This window comes from Oncorhynchus kisutch, linkage group LG20 (genome assembly GCF_002021735.2).
Source record: "Oncorhynchus kisutch isolate 150728-3 linkage group LG20, Okis_V2, whole genome shotgun sequence".
NCBI lineage: Eukaryota > Metazoa > Chordata > Actinopteri > Salmoniformes > Salmonidae > Oncorhynchus > Oncorhynchus kisutch.
The window spans coordinates 11328075-11348016 of NC_034193.2; the positions used below are offsets into that span (position 1 = coordinate 11328075).

The 19942-nt window shown below is 43.7% G+C and overlaps 2 protein-coding genes across 13 annotated transcripts in view; both read left to right on the top strand.

The window, feature by feature from the left end:
- LOC109865341 (transmembrane protein 94) overlaps positions 1 to 5621 on the top strand; it is a 33560-nt gene extending 27939 nt beyond the window's left edge. For all 3 annotated transcript variants that reach the window (XM_020453429.2, XM_020453430.2, XM_031799684.1), the window contains one exon: positions 122 to 5621. In XM_020453429.2, coding sequence (XP_020309018.1) covers positions 122 to 194 — 73 coding nt within the window. In that variant the 3' untranslated portion in view covers positions 195 to 5621. The remainder of the gene's footprint in view (positions 1 to 121) is intronic.
- Positions 5622 to 9048: 3427 nt separating this feature from the next.
- On the top strand, positions 9049 to 19723 carry tdrkh (tudor and KH domain containing). Of its 10 annotated transcripts, none has more exons than XR_004204507.1 (16): positions 9049 to 9161; positions 10164 to 10206; positions 11487 to 11644; positions 11727 to 11818; positions 11935 to 12145; positions 13603 to 13739; positions 13827 to 13940; positions 14134 to 14326; positions 14535 to 14701; positions 14948 to 15123; positions 15247 to 15463; positions 15618 to 15728; positions 15818 to 15872; positions 17430 to 18596; positions 18838 to 18914; positions 19104 to 19723. XR_004204507.1 is itself a non-coding variant. In XM_020454213.2 (15 exons), exons 1-14 carry the CDS (start codon positions 9098 to 9100, stop codon positions 18891 to 18893), a joined length of 1794 nt encoding a protein of 597 aa, XP_020309802.1. In that variant the 5' UTR covers positions 9051 to 9097; the 3' UTR covers positions 18894 to 18914; positions 19104 to 19723. The 10 variants fall into 10 exon arrangements, 4 of the variants coding, with proteins under 4 accessions (XP_020309802.1, XP_031655545.1, XP_020309804.1 ...); XR_004204506.1 differs by having other exon boundaries at positions 9050 to 9161; positions 17424 to 18596; XR_004204509.1 differs by lacking the exon at positions 9049 to 9161 and adding an exon at positions 9527 to 10019 and having other exon boundaries at positions 17424 to 18596.
- Positions 19724 to 19942: the final 219 nt, after the last annotated feature.

Below are 19942 nucleotides of genomic sequence, written 5' to 3' on the forward strand. Positions count from 1 at the left end.
GCAGAAAAGACAGAAGGGTTGAAAGTAGATGATTCTGTGAGGATTGTGGGATGGAGGATGATGTCATGTGGGGGGGGAAATGGTTCTCATGTGTTGCTCTTTCCATTCCTTCTGTCTGCAGGGTGAGGGTTCGCTACCAGAAGAGACAGAAGCTACAGTTTGAGACTAAACTAGGGATGAACTCTCCCTTCTGATTGACAATTAACAGAAGGGCGTGGCAAAGCATGCTGTGAACCAATCAGCCCTCGGGGAAAGATGAGGCACCAGAATCTGGAGGAGGTCGAAGTTGGCCCTAACCACTGACACAGGGTCAGATGGTTCTCATCCCTCTGTTTGTTAGGATTGGAGAAAGGGTTACCTGACTTTAGATCTGTGGTTTAGGGGAACTTCTACCTTAAACCCAGAATCAATCAAACTCATTGAGTGCCCATTGACTTGAACCCAGGATCACTCAACCCACCTCACCCCGAAAGCACTTTGCCTAGCAGGTCCTCCAAACCGCTACATGTGCTGGGTGGTCGAACACTGCGAAAATCCAATCTTTTTTTATTTTTTAGATTTAAATTATATTGTATCATTGTTATGTTTAAAAAGAGGAAAATCCCAAAGAATGTTATTTTCTTTTTTGCTTTTAAAAGACAGCTAAGAAATGTGAATAATTTATTATCTAGTGGAATGTTTTTCTTAACGAATGGGAAAGGTTTTACTGTATCCCCTACTTGAGTTTAGGGTCAGGGGGCTATTTTCTCCTAGTCACTGGTCTCTGATACTGGCTCACATGGGGATTATCACACTTTATCACACTTCAGCATGTCTCCCCCTTTCACATGAATCCCAATACCATAGTAGAGTACAATAGCCTTCACCTTGAATGTAGTGTGTCATTACAGCCACTTGCTGCTGTATATCTGAATGCCCAAGCAGTGCTGAAAGGACAGGAGAGATGTATCTAGTAACATGTCTCCGGTCTGGGACAATGTCCTGGTCCTAAATCTGTCAAATAATTGGCATTGATAGACCTGAAAAGCCTGCCATTAAGGTGAAGTCTGGAGTCCACAATGTAGTGCTAACCCTGTGGATTCACTTGAAGCAGAGTCCACAATGTAGTGCTAACCCTGTGGATTCACTTGAAGCAGAGTCCACAATGTAGTGCTAACCCTGTGGATTCACTTGAAGCAGAGTCCACAATGTAGTGCTAACCCTGTGGATTCACTTGAAGCAGAGTCCACAATGTAGTGCTAACCCTGTGGATTCACTTGAAGCAGAGTCCACAATGTAGTGCTAACCCTGTGGATTCACTTGAAGCAGTTTCGGAAAGGTTCTGTTGACCATACTAAGGATTTCTTAACAAGGCTATTCTTTATAGCCCAGACTTCTAGCCATGAAATCAACGTGGCATGTTCTTAACCAGGATCCAAGAATATATCCCTATCCCTTGTGATTTTCCTTCCTAACAAATGTTTCCTTTGTTTCAACCACACGATCCGACTCCCGAGCTAAGCCAAGGGCAATCCTGCTCTAATGCAATAAGTAATGAAGATTCATTTAATTTACTATAAACAAGTAAAAACCAAATTTGTCTCTTTCTAGGTTAATTGTATTTTGAAGAATGTGCTAGCCTGCCACTTTGAAACTCATGTACTGTACGAAAGGGATTTGTTTAATCATCAATCATCCTAGACTGGGTTGATCCTTGTGTACATACTGTTTTTCCCACCAGAGTTCTACTGAGGGACTGTGGTCTACTCAAGCTAATAAGGTTTCGTCAGTGGTGTTCTAGATTAAAATAGCCTCGAGTTCTAGAGCATCCCAGGTTATTCTGAAGGTGCTTCATGTCATCCAGTTGTCTTTTTACTGGCCTGTGTGCTTGTTTCTGCATTCGACAACAACCATGTGCAAGCTGACTTAGTCCGCGATTCAATCCGATCACGCTTGTAGACAATGCTGCTTTCAAAGGCAATGGTACCGCGTTCATAGAGATCCCATTTTAAGGTTAAAGCTGCAGACCTCGGCTCAATTGGAAATGGCCTATGTCAAGCGCTGAATGGTGCTTTCGGATTGAAGCCTGGCCTAAAGGCAGAATTACTGAGACCCGCCAGGCTACCTGTCTGTGTTGGGTGATCATATCAGTAGACCCATTTCAACTCTACAAATGATGACTAGCTACAGATTGATCAGCCACTACTGTTCTATTTTCATTGTTGTATGTTATTTTTACAGCTTGACGTGTTGATCTTCTTATCCTTGTTTCCCAAATGGCACCCTATGCACTTCGGTCTGGAGTTTTTCCCCCTGTTGTATCACGAGGTCAGAAAAAAACTCCTGTGCCCCAGTCAAACTGTATACGTTTGATCATGCGTGGTGCGCCCACACCTCTCGACTTCTCACCACGTGCTCTGGTATTGGTTACCCCTCTCTGTTTTGAATGCGGGCTACAATGCTCATACGTTATATTGACATGGGGTCGGAGCAGGGCCCAAGATGGCATAAAAACATGGTGCCTACCTTTTTTTTTGTTTTTTTTAATTAACACCTCAGGATTGGGCCTCGCACACTTGTGGTCTTCACAAGCTCCCTTTGGTTGGTGCGTACTTACTTTAAGTGACACTATTTCATAGAAGAGTTGGTAGTTGCATGGTCTGCTAGATCTGTGTGTGAGGTAGATGTCATGTAAAAGCACGGGACTATGTAGAAATCCTTATTGAATGAACAACGTATCTTAAAAGGGAAAACAGACTGAAGATGTTGGTTTTTGTACAATAGAATGCATCCACACACGGCACATAAGTACATTTCAATCCATTATAAAAATAAAAAAAATGTATTTCCCATATATATGACTGGACACATCTACTCATTCAAGGGGTTTCTTTATTTGTGCTATGTTCTACATTGTAGAATAATAGTGAACTTCAAACCTATTAAATAACACACATGGAATCATGTAGTAACCAATAAAGTGTTACATATCAAAATATGTTTTATATTTGAGATTCTTTAAAGTAGCCAACCTTTGCCTTGACAGCTTTGCACACTCTTGGTGTTCTCTCAACCAGCTTCATGAGGAATGCTTTTCCAACAGTCTTAAAGGAGTTCCCACATAATGAGCACTTGTTGGCTGCTTTTCCTTCACTCTGCAGTGCAACTCATTTCTAACCATCTCAATTGGGGTTGAGGTTGGGGGATTGTGGAGGCCAGGTTATCTGATGCAGCACTCCATCACTCTTCTCCTTGGTAAAATAGCCCTTACACAGCCTGGAGGTTTGTTGGGTCATTGTCCTGTTGAAAAACAAATTATGGTCCCACTAAGCACAAACCAGATGGGATGGTGTATCGCTGCAGAATGCTGTGGCAGCCATGCTGGTTAAGTGTGCCTTGAATTCTAAATAAATCACTGACAGTGGCAGCAGCAAAGCACAATCGCACCACCTCCGGCAGGTAGCCTAGTGGTTAGAGCGTTGGGCAAGTAACCGAAAGGTTGCTGGATTCAATCCCCAGGCTGACAAGGTAAAAATCTGTCAATCTACCCACGGTTCCCTGGGCACCAAAGACGCCAGCCCCCAACACCTCTCTGATTCAGAGGGGTTGAATTAAATGCGGAAGGCATATTTCAGTTGAAGGCATCCCCCTTTCCTCCATGCTTCACGGTGGGAACCACACATGCGAAGGTCATCTGTTCACCTACTCTGCGTCTCACAAAGACCAAATATCGCAACTTTGGACACAGACCGGTGAATTGTTCGTGTTTCTTGGCCCAAGCAAGTCTCTTCTTATTGGTATCCATTAGTAGTGGTTTCTTTACAGCATTTCGACCATGAAGGCCTGATTCACACAGTCTCTGAACAGTTGATGTTGAGATGTGTCTGTTACTTGACCCCTGTGAAGCATTTATTTGGGCTGCAATCTGAGGTGCAGTTACCTCTAATGAACGTATCCTCTGCAGCAGAGGTCACTCTGGGTCTTCCTTTCCTCTGGCCGTCCTCAAAAGAGCCAGTTTCATCATGGCGCTTTTATGGTTTTTGTGACTGCACTTGAAAGAAACTTTCAAAGTTCTTAATCTTCCAGATTGACTGACCGTCATGTCTTTCAGTAATGATGGACTGTCATTTCTCTCTGCTTATTTGAGCTGTTCTTGCCATAATATGGACTTGGTCTTTTACCAAATAAGGTTATCTTCTGTATACCAACCCTACCATGTCACAACACAACTGATTGGCACAAACGCATTAAGATGGAAAGAAATTCCACAAATGAACAAGGCACACCTGTTAATTGAAATACATTCCAGGTGACTACCTCATGAAGCTGGTTGAGAGAATGCCAAGTGTGCAAAGCTGTCAAGGCAAAGGGTGGCTACTTTGAAGGATCTAAAATATATTTTGATTGGTATCACACTTTGGTTACAACTTGATCCCGTATTAGTTTTGTCTTCACTATTATTTTACAATGTAAAAAAAAATATATAGCCCTTGAATGAGTGTCCAAACTTTTGACTAGTTTTGTGTGTGTATCTAATATATATATTTCTCATGTCATTGCTTACATGTATGCAGAAATAAGACCTTATAGATGCCAAGTCTATGGTTTCAGTTTTTTTAATGTTTTCAGTTTGAGTATGCAATGTGAACTCAGTGGAGCTTGGCCTGCAGGTGTTGTTTTTCACTACACAGATCGACCTAGACACCTTCTTACCACTCTTCCACGACCCAGCTCCAAATTGACCCCTAGATATGTGTAGATCTGAAAGGACTGGATCAGTGTAGGCAATACAGTAGGTGGATTGGGGTGGTGTTGAAGGTAGGGGATGTAGGTGGATTGGGGTGGGTAAACAGCAGTTTTGGTGGAACAACCAAGACTCTGGAACTTTGTCCATATTAAAATGCGTAAAGCTGAACCTTGTGTCAATTGACTTGAAATGTGAGACTTTTTGGTGAATTGATAAACGTATATATTTTTAAAGATGTATAATTGGGGGTTTTTGTGCAAAAATGTCATGGTGTTTTTAAATAAATATTCCACCTAACTATATGTATTCCACAAATGAAAAGCATCCAATGGCCTCTGAGATACAACAGGGATGTCCTGTGAAGAATTAAGGCAGGCTGCTTGAGGCTTAGAGAAGGACATGTTGAGAACGACTATAGAAAGCACTTATTAAAATGTCTTTGAATAACAATATATGGGAGAGCAACTCAATTTAATTCAAAACTAGATAGACTAGTATTCTGACCCTATAAATCAGAGCTATGGCTTTTACAGTACCATAGTACAGTCAAAGATGTGCCTCTTCATCTCTGATACAGTACACAGATTAGACAGAAATTGGTTAACAGCGGGTGGTCAGTAACCAAAAGGTCACAGACTAGGTGAAGAATCTGTTGTGCCCTTGAGCAAGGCACCTAACCCTAATTGATTCTGTAAGTTGCTCTGCGTCTGCTAAATGACTCCAATGTAAACCTCAGTGGCGACCTGTCGTTCAGGGCAGGTGGGGCAGAGATCCCACATTTTTTGTAAAAACAGTGTTGGGCTTGCCTGTTTTGAATGTAATTTTTTTGCATTAATACGTGTTACAACAATGTATAAAAAACATATTGAGTTAATAAAGCCGCATACAAACATGATCTCTTTTTTTGTGTTGAGTAGGGCAGTTGTAAAATGCAGGTGTTTCAGCCTAGCTCAGTGCTTTCTGTGGTGGTGGTGGTGGGGCAAGCCAGCAGAAAATACGGAGCGTTGTGCCTTGATTGGCTCAGTGTTCTCACTCATGGGGACACTACGTCACTGCTAAAGTCTAAAGGTAGAGTTCAAATTCAAGCCACTTGGCCAAGGGACTGCCATAGAGTTACATTAGAAGTGTCCATCCAAGAAGGCTCAAGGTCATTGGCCACAGATAAAATGATGTCAGATCATGTTATATCTACAGTAGCTTTGATTGGACTGATCATTTCAAAATCATACCTTTAAAATCTTAGCCAGCAGTCATTATGAATCAAGTCGACAGTCTACTGGCAAATACTTCTTAGTCCTTGTCACATGAAGAGAAATAATGAAAAAAATTGACAGATTTTTTATTTTACTAGGCAAGTCGGTTAAGAACAAATTCTTATTTTCAGTGATGACCTAGACCTGCAGTTAGCTGCTGATTCTTTCCAAACTGCAAGCATTGCAAAGCAATCATTAGCCTGCTATTCAGTGGAGTGGCTGTGTGGTCCCAAGTCTAAGATTAAGGGTCTCTTTTTCTAGTTTAAAATTATAAACATGCAACATTGGCCATGCTGTCAATGAAGCATGATTTGTGCCAGGCTCAAAACAACTTAACACGGAACTGCAAAATCTGACTTTAGTGAGTTCAAGACAACTGGGAACTGACATCATCATGATTCAACCTTGTTTTTTTTTCTTGAGGTCCCACTTGAAAGCACAATAAATCCAGAGAATGCCAGACTTTGATTTTTAAATTTTATTTTACCTTTATTTTACTAGGCAAGTCAGTTAAGAACAAATTCTTATTTTCAATGACGGCCTAGGAACAGTGGGTTAACTGCCTGTTCAGGGGCAGAACGACAGATTTGTACCTTGTCAGCTCGGGGATTCGAACTTGCAACCTTTCGGTTACTAGTCCGGGCCCTGTCCGGGGGTGTCCTCGGATGGGTCCACAGTGTCTCCTGACCCCTCCTGTCTCAGCCTCCAGTATTTATGCTGCAGTAGTTTATGTGTCGGGGGGCTAGGGTCAGTTTGTTATATCTGGAGTACTTCTCCTGTCCTATTCGGTGTCCTGTGTGAATCTAAGTGTGCGTTCTCTAAATCTCTCCTTCTCTCTCTCGGAAGACCTGAGCCCTAGGACCATGCCCCAGGATTACCTGACATGATGACTCCTTGCTGTCCCCAGTCCACCTGGCCGTGCTGCTGCTCCAGTTTCAACTGTTCTGCCTTCTTATTATTCGAACATGCTGATAATTTATGAACATTTGAACATCTTGGCCATGTTCTGTTATAATCTCCACCCGGCACAGCCAGAAGAGGACTGGCCACCCCACATAGCCTGGTTCCTCTCTAGGTTTCCTCCTAGGTTTTGGCCTTTCTAGGGAGTTTTTCCTAGCCACCGTGCTTCTACACCTGCATTGCTTGCTGTTTGGGGTTTTAGGCTGGGTTTCTGTACAGCACTTTGAGATATCAGCTGATGTACGAAGGGCTATATAAATACATTTGATTTGATTTGAAATACATTTGACTAGTCCAACGCTCTAACCACTAGGCTACCCTGCCGCCCCTTTGATGACAAAGTATGTTGACAAAATTTTCCCATGAAGGACCGCCGTGCCACCTTCCTGTTCAGGTGAGCACAGCACCACAAGGTGAGTCCAAAAATGTATTGTATGCTGCTGCATACATTATGTAATATGCCAGGGAGATATGTATACTATAGCTAAGAAAGTCATTCTACGTGTATGTTGTGTGGTAAGCTGTTAGTAGCCCATGTCCCTCACCCTAATCATTTGGTCTATTTTCACCTTTTAATTTCACCTACCTGTTTTTGAGAAAAGTAATCGTTGAATATTGTAAGAGCTTTTATTGTCTGCTTATATGCAGACCCTTTATTTATCTTATGGTTCTGACTTGGTGTACAGGGGGAATAATGTAAGAACGGCCCATGTTCTGAATTCTGGAGCTGTACATTTCAAAGGTGCTGAACAAATAGTTATATTGGCTATGTCTGTCCTAGCTCACTCATTAATGTCTTAATCTAAATTACGGATTGCCTCTAATCCGCTTGTCATCCCTTTTATGCCATAGTTTGTACATCTCAATTGTCAGCAGAAACCACATTCGTTTAAACAAGTCAGCCATTTCATCTATGCTTTTTTTAAAGGCAGTAAATGAGGCCGAATTAACTGTTTCGCTGCCAGACAAGGCTCCGCTGATAGCCAGGTGTAGCAGTGGAAAGGTGTTAGGGCTGATTTTGGGACTCTGCTGTTGGGACAGCTTTATGTAGGCCCTAACAATTTGTGGGCACCGTTTGTCAACGTTATAGTGCAATTAGTGTATTGTTTAGTGTTGTATTTTGGCTTTGCTGGCATGCATCCCACTTTTTATTATTATTTTGCCCCACCAAGATTTACATGCTAAAATCGCTACTGAAACCTCATGATTTAAAGGTCTTGGATGAAAGTGAAAAGCCATCACTGCCCAATCATCCTACAGTCCGGTCAAAAATGGTCACCCTTGAGCAAAAAATACTGTAAAATAAATAACACAAGTATTGAGCTATATTGTATGCCATTTAAAAAAACAAACAGATTTTATACTACTACAATTGCTCAGAGAAAGAGATTTTGTTTGTGCACTTTACCCAGCATCAGGACATTTTAGCCTCAGTTACCTCTGCCAGGAGGCTGAAACTTGCCCGTAAGTGGATCTTCCAGCAAGACAATAACCCCAAGCACACATAAAAATCAACAAAGAAATGGTTAGTTAATTGGCCACAAAATCAAAAGTCTCCAGACTTGAAACCCATTGAAAACCTGTGGTTTGAATTGAAGAGCAGATGAAGAATATCAAGGATCTGGAAAGATTCCGTATGGATGAATGGTCTCAGATCCCTCCCAATGTGTTCTCCAACTCATAAAACATTTAAGAAAAAGGCTCAGTTGCATTATTCTCGAAAGGTGAGGTATTGAAAACGGGTGCAAATAATTTTGACACAAAATCTATCTGAGCAATTCCATTAGTATAACAAAATATAATTCCCCCTTTTTTTGCATACAATATAGCTCAGTATTTGTTATTTAATACAGTGGTTTTTGCTCATCTTTATCAAGGGTGGCAATAATTTTGGACCTGACTGTACACGTGCAACAGCGTGCGCTGTATGTACAATATATTTATTTCATTGTTTTTTCTGCTACATCAATTCACCTTCTTGAGGACAATTTGAACATTTGAGTGGTGATTGGTTATTTTAGGCCACAGCTCTTCCCCCAAAGCATGACCAACCGAGCACCTCGGCTGTGATTGGCCGAAATCACCAGTATTCGGATTCTTAACCAACCAGTCAAATAGCATTGAGTTTGCCTTGATATAACATTACTTACGTCCGTCCATGCGTCGAGTTGGAACGGGGAAGATTTTTGAAGAGCGGTCAAAGGACGAGAGAAGGTGTTTTTGTAAGTGTCAACGATAACTAACACTAGTTTTGATTGCTTTTAATGTATTTGACATTGATGCTCATGTTTGACATATCGAATGCTGCTAGACAATGTCACTGCGACTCCGTTTGCACCAAATGACTTGAGACCTCATTCTGAGTGAGTTAGCTAGTGTCGGTACACCGCCTTCTAAACGGGCACTGCCCGATGTCCATCAGATGCATATGCGTTTTGCCGTGTGTGTAGTCCGCATTTGCCGTACATGTGTTTTCGCTTTTGAACTAGATAGCTTTTATCTAGTTGGAGTCTGTACTTCCGTTTACCACCGCACCATAAAGCAACGCACGAGTTGAAAATATTGAACGCATGTGGTACACAACGCATCGCAGCCTAGTGCGGCACTCCAAACGTAGCGTTACGGGCTTCTACATTGCAATGAATGACTAACGCCTGAAAGGAAATAATGATTTGCATCCGCATGTAACTTGAGCATATGTCTCAAAGGAAATGTAAAGAATGTTTACTTATTTTGAACGTCCTCGTTGAAAACCAGGTTCTCTACGCTAGCATCTATTTGTTGGTCTCCGGCGCTAAATGTTTTACACGACGCAGTACATTTTGAGTACTACGGATTAATTGCTGCAGCGGTACCTAGTCCCGACTGTGGCGATGCTTTCAATTGCCTGTACAACATAGCCACGCACATTTTACTTAGACAAGGTATGTTCAGTTTTAAGTCTGAATACAATTTATATTTGAACATAGTCTGCCGATTGTCCGTGAGGTTGGACCCACTTCAATATGCGGGTCTCTGTGTGGTAATCAGGTCATGAGCAAACATCTTAAAGCACGTGCACAATTTGGATGTACATGCAGGTGAGGCATGCAGCATGCATACTGAACTATGTCTTGCAGGTGTTTTGCATGATATTGCCCATGTCGGGTGAAAGACATTTCAACATCAGTACTGGCACTCTAAAATGCTGGGTAGATAATGCTTTCCTGTGGCTATTGTCTCAGATTTCGACCTGCTGAAGGACCAACCCCGCAGAGAGCCAGTAGAGTAAGTACAAATGTAATTGTATTCAACATTCTGGCTTGTAAGTGCTTTGTTTGACTATATACCAATTACCAGCAGTCTTTTTTTTATTAGGCAATCTAGCTTCCTGCATGCTGCAGGGTCACTGACATTCAGCCAAATTCCAAACAATAGTCCAGCTCAGCATGAGTGTATGATCAAACTTAGTCCTTTCCACAGTTGCAAGCAGGTATCTACAGTCTCTAGATGGTGCCAAATACTTCATTTTTGCTGTAAAATGAGCCACTCGCTGTTAACCTCTCTTACCTGTCTGTCAATTCTCCTGGTTGGTGAACTCAAAAGAGCCCAAATTCTAGAGGAGTGACATTGTTTGGGTTGCCAAGATGGACGTGGGGAACCTGGGGATCTCTCAGTCCCAGGTGTTTCTCAACTACAGCCCGCGGGCCATCCTGTCACAGTGAGACGACACACACGCCTCAGTCTGCATGGTGTGACCGCTATAGCTGCCTCAGGCCTGAGTGGGCCGTGTACACCACACTGTTGGGTTACGTATGCCCCAAAACCCAGTCGAATCCTTTTAGTTCTACACTATAGTCTCCTCTCCAGTCTGGTCCTATTTCAGCACAAGCAGCAAATGCATTAACATAAATGGACTTGGACCAGTTACGATGATTAGAAAGATGGACATATTTATCTGTATAGTGTTTCGGGCCTCGTGGTCTACTTCTAATGGCAGGAGTTGAGCTGGGCCCAACTGTGGTGTTTGTTGCACAGCTAACAGCACGTCTGGGTTCTGTCTGCAGCCGCCACTCTGGGCTGAGGCAAAAGGCAGTATGCTCTCTGCCCTATGGCTGAACCGTGCTTTCTGTGTGTTCGTGCTCAGTGGCTAATCACATAGGTTACTATTGTGTGTGTTGGTTTGATCTGAAGGAATGCAGTAGCCTACATCAGACATCAGACTAGTGGGGCGATTGCTTCACGTTCCTATCTCCACGGTATAGATGTTGAGGGAAATGGTGTTATTCCCTCTTGCTTTGGAATAACAATTTTTATTTTGCCAATTTCAATGGTAAGTATCATTTAGCCAACTGGTTTGTATGCTCACATTTTCACTGCATGGCTTCTATGGAGCTTTCAGGATGTACAGTTTCCAACAGCAAATGTGTCGTGTGGGAATGGGTGCCACTGTCAGGAGGCCATTAAACACGTGCTTTTCAGGTGGAATCCGATGTCTGTCTAGGTAATCTGAATTATGACGTGTTCTACTTGTCTAAGTGGTGTCTGACGTAACATGCTTTGTGTAGGTGGAGTCTCTCCCTGGGCACGCGGCGTGTGATGGAGGCAGTGCAGGAGGGCCCTAAGAGCATCCTGAGCTCTGGTAAAGTTGTGGCTCTGGCAGCGGGGCTGTCTGTCGGAGCGACGGTGGGATACATTGTCTACCGGCAAATCAAAAGCACCAGCCGTGAGTCTCGCATCTCGTTGGTACTCGATAACCATCTTTTACACTATGGGTTATGGAGTGGTGTCTTCCTTTTATTTTATAGCGCCGCTGGCTAACACCGAGGAGTCCAGGATGTCAGTACCTCTGGAGGTTTACAGGACTATTACCAAGTACCAAGCCTCCTTCCTGGACCTGGTCAGTGACCTACCAGCCTGCCTGGCCCAGTTGTCTTACTATTTCATCATGTTGTCAGGCTCTGTGATGGTGTGTAGGGTCACTTCTCACCTGTCCCTCTTTCTCCCTCCATCCAGGTGATGCAGAAGTCCGGTGCCCGCGTGAGGGTGCTCTCTGAGTCTTCGCAGGCAGTCGAGCAAAGTTCCCAGAATTCCGTTTGTTTCCTGCTGCAGGGCTCACCTCAGCAGGTGCTGCTGGCCAGGTGTTCCCTGGAGAACCTGGCCGCAGACTGCGAGACCACCACTGACGTCATGGAGGTACCCCAGACTGCCTTCGGACGCATCATAGGTAAAGAGGGTGTTCTACATGCCTGTAAAGAAACTGCAGTGTCTTGGTTAAGAGTCTAGGGTGCAGTATTTTCACTTTTGGATGAAAGGCGTGCCCAGAGTAAACTGCCTCCGACTCTTTCCCAGATGGGAATATATGCATAGTATTATTACTGGTGGATAGAAAACGCTCTGAAGTTTCTAACACTGTTTGAATTATGTCTGTGAGTATAACAGAACTCGTATGGCAGACAAAAACCTGAGAAGAAATCCAAACCGGAAGTGATTACTCAATATAGAAAACAGTGCCATTGGATGTCCATGTTAGATCTGGATGAGCATGCACTTCCTAGGGCTTCCACAAGATGTCAACGTCTTTAGATTCTGGTTGTATGATTCTCCTATGAAGGAGGGGCTCATAATAGCTCTTTGAGTGGGTGGTCTGGCAGAAAGCCTCGGTCACGAGAGTACTTGTGTTCCAATGTGTTTCTTCAGAAAATGAAATTCTCCGGTTTGAACCTTATTGCTGATTAATTTATAAAACATCCCAAATATGGATTGCATACATCATTTGACTTGTTTCTACGACCTGTAACGGAACTTTTTGAGTTTGTCTGGAGGAATTGTTCGTGCTTTTTGAGGATTGAATCCTGGGCTGAACAAGCTAACAACAAGTGGCTAAATTATGGGCTTTACGGAACAAATCAGTCATTTGTTGTCGAACTGTGATTCCTGGAACTGCCTTCTGATGAAGATATTCAAAAAGGTAAGTGAATATTTAGTGTTTTTGCAGCTTCTGTTGACGCCAAAATGGTGCCTATTTTTTTGGGTTCTGAGCGCCGTTCTCAGATTCTTTTTCTGTAAAGTTTTAAACAATCTGACACAGCGGTTGCATAGAGGATACATTTATCTTTAATTTTCTGTGAATAACACTTGCATCTTTTATCAATGTTTATTGTATTTCTGCAAAATCACCGGATGTTTTGGAATCAAAACATTTCTGCACGTAACGCGCCAATGTAAACTGAGTATGTTTTATATATACATATGCACATTATCGAACAAAACACACTACATGTATAACATGATGTCCTATGAGTGTCATCTGATGGAGATAATCAAAGGTTAGTGATTCATTTTATCTATATGCTTTTGTGACTGAAATATCGCTGTGTGTGTTTCTGAATTTGGTGGTCATCTAACATGAATATGTGTTTTCGCTGTGTAACATTTAAAAAATCGGACACGATGGGTAGATTAACAAGATGTTTATCTTTCATTTGCTGTATTGGACTTGTTAATGTGAAAGTTAAATATTTCTAAATATTTTTATCAGCTGAATGGGAGGGTGTGTTCCCTTCAGGGAACTCGTTGTGCCCCTAGCCCCAACAGGTTAAGGTTAAAAGACTTGTTCCAGTTCTCACTGTTTCATAGATTGAAATCGTATGAATGATTGAATTGTATTACTGTGTGCTTCAGGTCGTGGAGGGGAGTCTCTGAAGCTCATCACCAGGACAACAGGAGCAAGAGTCCTATGTCCCAGGGAGAGGGGGCAGGGCCTAGAGAAGGGCATGGTGTCTGTCACAGGGACGAGACTGGAGGTCAGACGGGCCAAGGTAAGGGCAAGAATGTTTACGTTCTGCAGTGTTATAACCAGCTATGTACCTAACACTTAAACAATGTCATGTTAATTCTTCTTATAGGAGCTCATCCTAGAGAAGGTATTTGAGGATGAGGCTGTAAGGAGGAGGATAACCCAGTCCTCGGCCCTGCGCCAGAAACGAAGACCCTTCGAGCCCCAGGGTCAAAGGTCTGAGGTAAACAAAGGTCCAACGCGTCACTTTTCTGGAGTGCAGAAGTCCTGCTATAGTAGTCATGTAGTGACCCATACACCCTGATGCTCTAACACATACCTTTTAATGGTTAACCTATATAGGGGTGTATTAGAGCACCTGGCTGTATGGACTCGACTCTGTCGCTTCAAAGGTCACTGAGATCAAACCCACACAGGAACTGAAGCTGGAGGAGGCTCCACAGTCTCTCTGGATGGAGGAAGGGGGGCTGGTCCATGCTAACGGTGTCCAGACCGCAGTGGGAGCCCTTGCCCAGGCTAGAGGAGAGACCGTACAGCTGGCTACAGAGGCACGAGAGGAGGACGATCTTCTGTCGCCTGACTCCCTATCAGATGTTTCTAAATTTGAAAGTAAGTTTTGATGTTCTGACTTCTGGGATAGTTGTAGCCATTTTGAAATTGGCTGTACAATACTGCGATGGATACAGGTGCTCTCCCATTGACTCTGCTAATTTCCTTAATCATTGACTACGGAATGAGATTTCCTATTCTCTTAACAGCACAGACTATGTGATGGTGTGCATGTTCATATTTTCTCTCATATATATCTCTCATCCAGTTCCCAGCCCAGACCTGAGCTTCCAGCCAGATGAGCACCTGGAGGTGTATGTATCGGCGTCAGAGAACCCCCACCACTTCTGGATCCAGATCCTGGGGGTCCGCTCCCTCCAGCTGGACAAACTTACTGCCGAGATGAGCCGCTTCTACAGCAACTGCACCCTGCAGGTCAGTCATTGCTTGTGTCCTTTAGACACCAAACAGGTTAAAACGGACTGAAACAGGAAGGGACTGTCTTGTCCATTAAGACATGCACATTTGTTTCCCGTTGCCTGCCTCAATGAACACAACTGTCTAGATTCCACCTACAAAAAAAACATGGAAATAGTCTGCTCTAAACACCATTCTACATTGCAGAGATGTTTTTTACACTTTCTATAGGATTGTCTGTGTTGAGACTTATTACTCCTCCAGGAGCAGCGAGTGGAGACCATCGTGGTGGGGGACATCGTGGCAGCTCCGTACCGGGACTACGGCACCTGGAACAGGGCGAGGGTCCTGGGGGTGATGGGCTCTGGCCTGGTGGACCTCTACTATGTCGACTTCGGAGACAATGGAGAACTACCCAGGGATAGTCTGCGGAGTATGAGGTGAGGGGTCAGAAAGAGCTGGATGTTAGTCCAGCATTCCTATTTGTATTAATAAATCATAGATGAAAGTGTTCTCTAGTGGCTCTTTGGCTAATGTTTTGTCTTCTCTCATGCCCCTTCTAGAAGTGACTTTCTCAGCCTACCATTCCAGGCCATCGAGTGCAGCCTAGCTGGAGTCAACCCTGCAGGTGAGGTGTGGAGCGACCAAGCCCTGGACGACTTTGAGCGCCTGACGTATGTTGCAGAGTGGAGACCCCTGCTGGCCAAACTGTGCAGCTACACCCACTCTGAGGTCTCCTCTTGGCCAAGTGTACAGCTCTACGACAACACCGAGGGCAAGGTCCGTACTGGACTAGGATGGAAAATGGCTGTCAACTATCACTCATTCACTCACACTTTATCTCCTCCTCAGGCTCTTATAGCCCTGTCATACTTTTTTCTTCCCCTATGATTGTCAACATTTGAACTTCCTGATCTGGTGGTCTCTCTGTCAGGCTGTAGATCTAGGAGAGGAGATGGTGAGTCTGGGCCATGCTGTACCTAGCCAGGATAATGGGAACGGGGGTGGCGACAGGGACGACCCTGGAACACTACAGAGGATGCTGGTAAGAACACCAGGCAGAGGAGAGGGACCATCAATTAGAGATGAAGATTTCAAGTACAGAACTATATGACTTAACTGTGTTCCTTTTAGGATGATGTGACTGGAGCCACGTCGGAGCTAAGCCTGTCCTGCATCAGCTTATCAGGTGGGTATACACTGAGGGTTCCATTCAGTACGTAAATCAACAAAAACATTTAAATGGATTATGTTCTACCTGAGCGAGTGAAATAACTCATGTTCTTTTTCAATGCATTTATTTGCTTTGTTGAACATGACACGGGCTGTTGCGGTGACTATTTGGCGGTCGCGAGTCATGAAGGCAGTCAAATTCCACATGTAGTTAGGCTTCTCTAAGCTCTGATGCTGCTGCTGGTCATTAACAAGTTTGGTAGGCTACTAAGTGCATGGTACTCGGCGCTCCATTGTCCCTCTAATCACTGACATCAATGCAAATGTATTTGCAAATCTAATCAAACACTTGTTGCTAAACAGTTCTATAGGCTATGCAATTGAGGGAGAAACAGTGATGGCTGCTAATAGAAAGAGGAGGATCCCATCAGCTTTCTACAGACTAGACCTACTATTTATTTCTCAAATTTCCTACTGTTAAGCACATTGCTTCTCTTTACAACTGGAGCATAGCCTACCTGGCAGGCATGAAAGTGTCCTCCATTTGCTTTTTAAGTGCGTAGATATAGTTTAAGTCGGAAGTTTACGTACTCTAAGGTTGGAGTCATTAACTCGTTTTTCAACCACTCCACAAATTTATAGGAAACTAACTGTAGGTTTGGCAAGTCGGTTAGGCCATCTACTTTGTGCATGACACAAGTCATTTTCACATGACGGAGAGCCATGTGAAACGCTTTGGGTTGTGCAGCACACAGGGAGAAGGTCACTCTGGGCCGCAAAATACATGTTTATATTTTTTAGTTACATTACAGCCACAAAGGGGGATTCCGCCAGGAAATTTGAGGCATTATCAAGCGCTTATCAAATTGTGAATGAGAGACTTGGAGTGTGCAGCCTGCGCAAAAAAACAAAGCAGAGCTCATGCCTTTCAACTTACTTTTTTCAAATCATTAGTCTCATGCAGCCTTACAATGTATTAAAACAGCCCAACGTTTATATGAAGTTACATTAACTCTAAATTAAGTGTATAGGAGTATCTATTTCTTTTAACAGCTCAACACAGAATAGCAACATGTGCAAACCCTCAATTTGCAGTCAATATTTATATTTTATTCAGCTTTGTTTAATTGTATTCTTCATACTATAAAATAATTCCATCAAATTCTAAGCAAATCTTGTCTGGTAAAATGAACTAGTGTAGCCCACAGCCATTTGGCATAGCCGCATCAGGACCTAACATAACTCAGAGTATGTTATTCTGTTCTTCTGCAATAGACTACATTTTCTTCATATTATGTTTCTTTAGACCTGTCTAAAATAAATAATGAAGGTGTAGGCTATATTACGTGGATTTATTAGTTTTTAAAGTGGGTTGTGTGGAAGCCAGGAGATGCTAAATGTTTGTTAATTACCTTGTTATTTGCTTGACAATCTTGACAATCACCGGCTGATGCAATTTCGTGACCGCCACAGCCCTAAACACGGCCCTAGAAAATCAAATCGTTGTCCCCAGGTGTTTTCTCTTTTCGCAGTGTGACCAACTCCTTTTGGCGACACATGTCTTAAGTTACAGGCCATCAGAATGACGAGTGGGTGTTAAAGCTGGCCACACCGTCATTCTCAGGCTCTCTGAGCCCTCTGGAGCTGCAGCGGGCTGATGTTGATGACAGCCCCTCTGGGTTTGGCTTTGGGCTGACACACTCCACCCCGGCCCAGCGAGCCCTGGTGGACCTGGTTTCCCACATCCTGGAGTCCCCCAGCCCCTCTGAACACCCCCTCTCCCCAGACCACCAGGTCCCGGACGAACGCTGTCACACACTCAACCAAACCACCAACCTCTACAGCTTCTCAGTGCCCCAGCTGCAACTCACACACACACTTCCTATGTCCTCCTGTACCTCTTCGTCTACTTCCTCGTCGCCTCTGGAGGTCGTGACCTCTGTGTTGGGTTCGGTCATGCTGAGTGACAACGTCTTCCTGGAGGGCTCCAGTTATGACGGGGATGAGGAATGTGGCGTAACCTCGTCTTCCGGAGAAGTGGAGACAACTGGGGGCAACTCAACTTGGTGGTCGACTAGAGGTGACAGTCTGGAGGAGGAAGTGGACGAGGAGCAGAACAGTGAGGGGGCCATCGACATCGGTTCCACTCCTACCTTCCCCACACAGAGGCACTTGTGGCTGGAAGAGGGCAGGCATGGGGGTGGTGAAGATAGCACTGAAAGTCCTAGTGTGGTTGTAGTTGGTAGTAGTTTCAGTAGCAGTGGGAGTGATATTATCTATATGGGGTCAGTGGCGCCTGCTTGGGAGAAGGGTCAGGCTGTGTCCTGCCCTAATGTTGATGGTGGCAACCCACAGAGGGTGAGGAAAGCAACAAGATTACCGTTCCACCTCTCTGAGGAGGCAATGGACATGAATGCCCTGGAAAGCCAAGCTGGAATGGATGAGAAGACTGAGGAACAGAGAAACCGACTGGACGAACACGAGATGGAGGAAGTGATGAGTCCACTTGGGGAGGAGGCAGGATCTGAACACAGGAACGAACCTTCAGCGGGATTCCATTCACCAGAGGAGTTTGGGACGGAGAGTGGAAGATTGGGTATTGCAGAGCGGCCACCGCATCAGAGGAGTGGTCTGCGAACCTCCGAGCAATTCAACAAGGAGCCCAACTGCACTGAAGCAAATGACAGGAGAGCGAGCCCTCAGGAATTATGACCTATGAAGGAGTCTATCCCAAACAGAGGTAAAGCTGAATTTCAGAGGGACTCCACTTTTCACAACTAGGGTTGATTTGTCACGTGGCTATTGTGTCTTTGGGCCTGCGTCGCTCCTCTGAATCACCAAGGCACTTCCTGTCGTTCATCAGGGGTCGCGTGGAACACTGTCTGGACAATTCACTGATATGTGGTGGTGAATTAAATGTGTAACCAGAATGACTGCTTATTTATTAGTTTACCTAATGGGTTTTTATATTCTTGTTTCAGAAGTGGCCTCAATCTCAGGAAGCGTTGATGATGTTCTAGAGGACGAGTTCGTCTGAGACCAAAGACAGACGTGTCAAGTTCCGTATACCCTTCCCTGGTTTCTGTAGTGTTTTTGTTAAATATGCACTGTAATTTAATCATGAATGGATACAAATTCAAAGATTGACTTTTTGTTAACATGTCTTTTTATTGGACGTGTGTAGTGGGATGTGTTGTACTAAAATTGGCCTGTTAATTTTTTTTCCTCACCTTTTGCTTTCTTTCAGCACTGACCATCCACTCTCTGCATCAACTCCATGTTATGAAGTGGACACCTTCCCTCACCCCCACGCCACCAACCCCCTCGTCCTCTTCATGAAGCCTTACTTGACTCATGCTGAATCCCAAATGAACAATTAGCCCCATACTCCTTGGCATGTTCTGTTTTATCTGAAACAATTGGATGTAACTATTTTTTTCAAAACCTCAGCGGGCAAATTTAGCCACTTACCATGTGGCCTGAGCCGATCTGATCACTACTGATCTGCAGGAATGGTTAGCATCTGCAGACTGTGCAGCAGTTCTCCCAGCCAATTTCATTCAACTGTGGTCTTTCCCTGATACGGGTTGATTTGGGTTATTCCTTTATGCCTTTCATGCAGTTATGCTTTGTGCTGCTATGTGTTTATTGTTTAAGTTGCTGAGGAGAAGAGATGGCGGAAAAAGAAGTCGAATGCCAGTATTGTTTAAGATAAAGCACTGTGATAGTCATTCGAGCCCTATATTAGGTGATTGTGGCTGTTAGAACAAAATCCATCTGTAAATTAATATGTAAACCTCTGTACTATTGTGCGTTAGTTTTATGTTGTGAAAATAAAGATATTACACTTAAATATGTTAAATGTCAGAATGCTTTTCTGATTTGATTTCAAAGTATAGCTGTGCCTCGTCTGTTCCACTCTACAAATGCCTTTTACAGTATATTGACTATGCACCTTTTGGCAGGTCACTTTGCTCTTACTTTTACAATCGAAAATTGTGATATTAGTCAATTACATTGAATGAAAGTAGGGTGGACTATTTACACAATTGTTTTGTTTCTGTGTGGTCGTTCAGCACTGACCAA

Bases quoted from the DNA above. Each gene is read 5' to 3' on its own strand.
- tdrkh (XM_020454213.2), top strand. From the start codon at position 9,098: ATGCGTCGAGTTGGAACGGGGAAGATTTTTGAAGAGCGGTCAAAGGAC. The intron at 15,124-15,246 runs GTGAGGGGTCAG...TGCCCCTTCTAG, and splicing joins GATAGTCTGCGGAGTATGAG to AAGTGACTTTCTCAGCCTAC. The intron at 15,729-15,817 runs GTAAGAACACCA...TGTTCCTTTTAG, and splicing joins GAACACTACAGAGGATGCTG to GATGATGTGACTGGAGCCAC.